The sequence below is a fragment of the Nestor notabilis genome, unplaced genomic scaffold (genome assembly GCF_000696875.1).
Source record: "Nestor notabilis isolate BGI_N333 unplaced genomic scaffold, ASM69687v1 scaffold3196, whole genome shotgun sequence".
NCBI classification, from domain to species: domain Eukaryota; kingdom Metazoa; phylum Chordata; class Aves; order Psittaciformes; family Psittacidae; genus Nestor; species Nestor notabilis.
The window spans coordinates 90,895-97,935 of NW_009933130.1; the positions used below are offsets into that span (position 1 = coordinate 90,895).

Below are 7,041 nucleotides of genomic sequence, written 5' to 3' on the forward strand. Positions count from 1 at the left end.
CAGTCAATCTGAGAGGTGCCAGCCCTCCGGTGAATTTTGTTTTGAAGGAATCTATCAATTCATCAAACAATCAATTCCTCACCCATCATTTGAACTTGGCTTTGAGTTGTAAAAGAGCTATCATGAAGAAATGAACCAAGTTTCATTCAACAGCTCAGCTCACTGGATGATGGAGCAAACAGATGTAAAAAGCAGGTTGTGTTTGTATAGAGAAACACTAACATCTGTGTGCAGTGATGAGTGCAGGGAATCTGTATTTGTGTGTGCTCTTGGTGATTTAGCTGGAAAACACGGACAAAGGAGGAAGACAGACAAAAATAACAAAGCTGAGATGATGGTGGGACACGGGGTCAAACCAGGAGAACCAGAAGCTAGACCATGATGCCCTGTGTACTCTGCTGCACTGTGGGGCAGAGCCCTCAGAGCACACTGGGCAATACAGGCATGAAGCTTCAGTAAAAGAGAAAATAAAGAAAGATTATCATCTTCAATTCCATTTGGTATAGCTTTTATGTCAAATAAATGTCAATAAGTGAAGGGCTAAAGGGTTCTGACCACCTGGGTGCCTTAGCTGGCTATCTCCAGACTGTGATTCATGAGAGATGAGAGTTCCACAATTCTATGTTTAACCCAAACTCTGACTTTCCTGGGCTTCAGGATGACTACACGTCATGTTTTTACCCTTTAGCCACATGTATGTATTCAGCCCTGCCCCCAGCTGAATGCACATTGATTTATTCTACTCTGTTCTATCACATACTGTATTGCATTAAAGCCATATGGATATAAATCACACTGGTTATATCCATATGCTGCAAATATGTGATACAGGCTTCTGTTGACTATCGGTCTACGTCTACGTTGTGCCTGGGCACTGGAGCCTTGTGTGTCTTGCAGAGCTCAGAATGCATGATCCCCTCCTACCTGATGCAGACTGTCAAGTCCCCCTTGGCTCACTCTTGACTCTTGCTTCTCTAGGTAAAACACTGGGTCATGGTGCTTTTGGGAAGGTGGTGGAAGCATCTGCTTTTGGCATTGATAAATCTTCAACCTGCAAAACAGTTGCCGTAAAAATGCTTAAAGGTACATATATCCCTCTGAGATCCACCCGAGATTCCGCAGGGAATGAGGTTTCCAGCTCTCAGCTCCAAACCAGTCCCAGGTTCATTGTGGCCAGGAGGGAGTGGGTTTGTCATGGGGGAGCAATTAGCCATTATACAGTGGATGTTAAGGTGCAGGAAACAACGAGCGGGCTCCGTGCTGTGCTGCTCATTAAGTCTTGTATTCCTAGAGGAGGAAAACAGCAGCTTCCAGGTCTGGGGGGTGAGGAGGGAAACAGATTACAGAATGTAATTACATTAGATAGTCTGCAATTGGATCCAAGCCTTCCATAACAGCCCTTCCAGATGTAGAACAGTTCAAAGGGTTGGAAAAAGCAATGCCAAGGGAGTGAATTAGAGACAACTTGCTTGCAATTACTGAAATTAAGGAAAGCTTTTACCATTCCATGGTGGGGAATGGGGGAACCTGGAGACTTCTCTTTCCTATTATATTTACATACAAAGCCTTCGCAGACAGCTCATGAATAAATGCATCAGCCCATACACTGCCTCGTGGGTTGGAGGTTTTTAACTGTTCACTTTGGATGTTCTCAGAGGTACAATCCATCCTCACATGAAGCTTTTCACAGCCACATTGCTCTGCATTGCTGCTGCATGACAGTATTAACCCTGCAATGCCATGATTCAGGAACCTCTCTCATGGAATTTGGCTTCTGTTGCTGGCTGCATCCTGGTGCTCTGCTACCTCCCATCTCTCTCAAAACTCAAACCCATCTGTTCATCACCTGTCTGGACCTCCTCCGAATGTGGTCTTTCTCCTCTGCATTAGTCAGTAGATCTTCAGATCATCTTCTCTCCTGCTGTGGTTTCTTCTGTTCCATGCCCATCTCCAGATCCCTGAAAATACCCTAGAAGCCCTTGATCCAGACACACTCCCTTCTCCATCCAAAACTTGCTTCCATGGATAGCTCAGGGCTTCCATTCACTTCCACACTGTGCTTCACAACTGATCCTCATGTCAGCTCTACCATCCTGCACATATCCAGCAAGCTATTTGACAGTTACTCCATCATTTTACACCCTCCTCCCCGAGCTGAGGCAGCAGCCTCCTGCTCTAATTCATCCCTCCCAACTAACATGCCCATAATTCATCACATTCCTGGATAAAGCAGATTCTCTAGTGTGAGTCAATGCATCCGGGAAAGAAAGAAGAGGCTCTGGAGATGTCTGCACTTCTGTAATTCCAGCACTATTTGTCACTTACATGAATTAGGCTGGTATAGTTCTGGAAAGTTAATGTCCAAGATGATCTGAAACACTTCCAGAGGCTGTTCTGTTTGGATTTTGCCAGGCATGCTCATGCCAGGGTAAATCAGGAGCAAACCACCCATGTACACACCCATCTGCAAACCCTGTGGGCTTGGACGAGCTCCTTCTTTCTGACACAATTTGGTGAAAGATGTGTTTATGGAGGATTCTGCAAACGCAGAAAGAGGTTATATTTGTCACACATGATGCAAAGGCAAAACCAGAGGAAACAGGACACAGCCCTTTTTGTTAAATACATCAGGAAAGCTTTGGAAAGAAGGCAGAGGAAACAAGGCAGCATCTGAACAACAGCCTGGTCTGAGGGTGTCCTCCTTAGCTTTGGCAGCCAAACAGAATGAAACTACAGCATACCTGGCTGGCCAGTACTTTGCCAAGGGTCACGTTCAGGGTTCACACACAAATATGAGCCCCTCTGCTTTGCTGGATAATGTATTTCTTGGGTGGATGAGATGTCCCAGGGCTGAGGCTCAGTAATGCCATACATTCTGCAGTACAGTTTGGGACCCAAGTTACAGATGAGTTGGATTCCTCCATCCCCTGCACTGGAGAGATGCTCACTACTGTGGAAAACATACTCTGAGGTGTTGTAGGGAAGTGCTACTAAACTGCACATCACCCTTAGAGATGGAGGAACACCTTCTGTGTGCTGTTGTTGCTTGGAGAGGTTGGTGGTTCCTTTGCTAAGCTTGCAGAACTCAGTCCTCACAAAGGTACCTGGTATCTCTGGTATCTCCTTTGGGGGGAGGGTTCTCCTGCAGGACAGTGACCCTCCATAACCCATGCCACAGAAAGGAAGAGTCACCCAAAAGATAAAGTGTAACTCCACTTCATAAAGGTCAACAGACAATGAAGGAGATGAATTATGATCTGTTTAAGAGACTGAAAAGCAAAGATACTGCAAGGAACCGGGGTGGGTTTTGTTTCCAAGTGTAAACAGGATCTTGCTGTGTCCTGTTCAAAATATCCTGTCGTGTAAAGATGATTTTTTTCCTGTTTATCTTAAGCAGAATGTGCAACTACTAATGAATGCAAGGCTTTAATGTCTGAACTGAAGATCCTCATCCACATAGGCCATCATCTGAATGTAGTCAACCTGCTGGGAGCCTGCACCAAGGCTGGAGGTGAGAAGTCCTCAGTAAATAAGCAGCAAGGAAGAAACACTTTGCAGCTACAATGGTGTTTGGATGTATCTGTGGTGGAGTCCAAGCACATGCAGTTAATGCAAGCATGAACATTTCTATCTGTGCTCATAGGAGAGCTTCTGCTACTGCAGAATATGGCCACATCGCATCAATGGTTTCTCCCAGTCAGTGGTGTCACTTCTCTGTTTTCCATTTCTCTGCCCTTTGTAAGCTTGCTCACAAAAGGGATCATGGACTGAAGGGAGGCAGGATCCTTAATGGCAGTTGGGTGCCCAATTCCTCCACATCAAGCAGTCCGGATCGTTTCTTCTCCCTCTTCTCTCCAGCTCTCTCAGGAGGATGCACCAGGCTGAGCACTTACACACTTGAGGCCTCCTCCTTCCCCAGGCACTTCACTCTTGCTGGGCAGATGCAGGCACTTCTTGTGCACTAGACAGGAAGCCTGGGGCAGACCAAAGCTGCCTGGAGCAACAGCATGAGCTGCCAAAGAGCTGAGCTGGCACCACTGGCTCTACATCATACAAAGAATCAGCTGCACAGGGCAGACTTAAACAAAGGATTCCATAAATCTTGGAGCTTCAGCACTAAAACATCCCTTCCCATATTGCCATCCAAAGCATCCTTGTCTCTTATTATACTGTACTTTAACTTCAGGGTAACAACTCTCAAAGATGCCTCTTTACTGCTTACAATGAACCTTCAAAACAATTCCCAAAGGACAGATTTAGGAGAGCTGAGGAAAAACAAACCAAACCAGAAAACCAACAGAGTCAAAGAAATGAAGGGGAAGGAGTGAGAGAGGTGGCGCACACATCTGCTGTCATCTGAGACTCCAAAGCTATCATTTTCCCAAAGAACTTCCCAAACGTCACCAGTCACAGTGGAAAAAAGAAAACCTCAGTGAGGCAGATCTGGTAGGATGCCAGGAAAGAGATCTTCCCTCCAGCAGGATACTCCCAGCTCCTCAAGGAGCAGTCAGCAACCAGCAACCACAGATGCTGCTGTAACCTGGGAGGAAAGGGGGAGAAGGGGGAACTCACAGGAGCTGTTGTAGCACTGCAGAGCCCATGGCAGGATGGCCAGCTCTAGGAAGAGGGTTTGAAGATTTGGATGCACAAGCAAGTAGCCTTTGCTTGGGACTCTGAGTAGAGGGAAGTAGCATTATATGAATGCTGGTGATTCTCCTCTTCTGTCAAGTCAATGAGGCGGCTTAATACAAACAGGTGCCTAAAAAGTGGCAGCCTCACTAAGAAGTCAGCAGTTCTTAACCAACTATAAATACACAATGGATTATCAGCATGCTCTTGGTTATGATTGCTAGAATTCACCATCTCCCTTTCACAGGGACAATCTGCTTCCAAACGATACCCACCACTCAGCCTCAGTCAGGCTCCGACAACCAGAATCTCTAAGGTTCACTCTTCCCTTCTCGACCCCTCTACTCCTCCGAGCCCTGCTCTCAGCCTTTTCACTCAATATTTACTCCTCAGAGCAGCCAAGGGGCAGGCTGCAGCACAAGCACTTCTGACAGAGCCAGGCAGAAGCGCTGCTCAGCTGCCTCCTTCCCAACAGCCAAGTGCAGCTCTCAGCACTTCTCTCCTTTCAAGTTCACACTCTGAAGCACAGACCTTCCAGACAGAGCAAGTTTCCTGGACATGGGAGTCTGGTTGCTTAGGATTGATAATAATACATGTTTACATGCACTCTAGTCCCACGGTTTCACTTTATCTTACATTTGATGGTTATAAAATGCAGCAATTATGCTAAAGATACAGAATGCAGCTTTTCCCTTTCCTAATAGCACACACCAAAAAGCATTTTCAAGCAGATCTTAAACATATGCATAGTGGGATAAAAGCAGCAATTGCACTGAACTCTACAGCAGTTTGCACAGAAATAAGAAAGGAAGATATTGACAGGACTTCCCAGGCTGTTCCACTGTTACCACCTAATGGGGAAAACTGAGTTCTGTATTCCCTTCTCTCCATACCCACTACTGACTGTGTGCTTCTGCAGTCTCACTTCTCTGTTCCCAAATTTCCTCATCTGTATAATAGAAGTGACAGCATTTACTTACTTTGAAGAGGATTTGTGAGGCTAAGATAATACTAAGTGCTTTGCAGTGCTTCAAAACTCATTTGACTTTCACTGTCTTTTTAGGTCCTTTGATGGTCATAGTTGAATATTGCAAATATGGAAATCTGTCCAACTATCTCAGAGGGAAACGAGGAGATTTCATTGCATACAAGGTAAAAACCCAGCAGGATTCTCATGGTCACAAGGCAGAGGGCGACCAACCACTGACCACAAGTCGGATTCTTTTCCACATTGGCACTGAGACAGTTTGGCATTTACTTAGGCACTTGATTGCCCTGCCACATTGCAATTTGCATGAGCAAATTCCCTGTAGGATCTCCCTCCCACCTTCTTCTTCCCTAGTACCTCCTAAGGAATCAGTTGCAAACACCCAAGCACTCCAGTGCATTTGAGAGAGAGTGGGAATTACTTGTAGGATACTACCCAGCACAAGGGGAGCAACAATGTAGTAGTGCAAGACTGGTATTACCTGAAGTAGGAGAAGGTGAACCCTCCCCCAAAATTACAGTATCTCTCTACTCATCTATCAGTCTCTCCTAGCCAGCTTCCAGCTAATTTTATGGAATACTGTGAGCAGTAGAATGGGAGGTTCTATATTGATAAATGGGAAACCAGGCTTCATTAGTTGTGCTATTCAGGAAACATCATGTTCAAACCTGTTTTGAGCTCCTCTTCAGAGGACACTGTCTCCCTCTGCCACTGAATCCCCAGGCACTGCTTCATCCAAAGCTAAATATCAGGTTTATACCATTTCCAGTCGCAGGAAAACTCTGATCAAGCAGAGAAAAGTCTGGATGAGTCCAACAGTGATTTGACTGAACTGATCAAGAGGCGCCTGGAGAGCGTAGCCAGCACGGGAAGCTCTGCCAGCTCTGGGTTTATTGAAGATAAGAGTTACAGCGATTCAGAAGATGATGAAGAAGGTAAAAGAAACCTCCTTCATGCCAGGTCTTTTATTGTAAAGATTTGTTACTTGGCTAGTGCCACCCACAGTTCCACACTTTACAAGCCTGTGCACAGCTTGGCTTGTCCCTGAAATCACAAATCCTCTCTCTCGCCTGTGCCCCGCTCCAGCTTTCTCACAAAAGGAGATTTGCAATGATGTGTGCATATAAAAGCTGCTCCTGCTGAGTAAGAGGAGCAATAGCAGTATGTTACCAGATCTGTGGGGCCAGCCTGTCCCCAGTCCCACCACTCGCTCACTATTCCCCTCACTTTTATCCCCAGATGTTGTTTTCCCCGTAGCTAAATGACATGATTAATGTTGGATGGAACTTCTTTCATCATCTGACCTTCTGCCTCTAGGTCAGTGGTTTCTAAAGCAGAGCTGTAGAGAACTCGGCTGCAGGGCTGGGCTCACCAGCGTGCAAGTGGCAGCCGTGCCCAAGAAGCGGGGGGCGGGCGCGCCCGCG

At 46.1% G+C, this 7,041-nt stretch overlaps 1 protein-coding gene across 1 annotated transcript in view; it reads left to right on the forward strand.

The window, feature by feature from the left end:
* LOC104407420 (vascular endothelial growth factor receptor kdr-like) overlaps positions 1-7,041 on the forward strand; it is a gene marked incomplete at its 5' end in the record, with an annotated part of 83,869 nt that overhangs the window by 59,022 nt on the left and 17,806 nt on the right. The window contains 4 exon segments of the mRNA XM_010016700.1: positions 979-1,083; positions 3,398-3,511; positions 5,693-5,781; positions 6,387-6,552. Coding sequence (XP_010015002.1) covers positions 979-1,083; positions 3,398-3,511; positions 5,693-5,781; positions 6,387-6,552 — 474 coding nt within the window.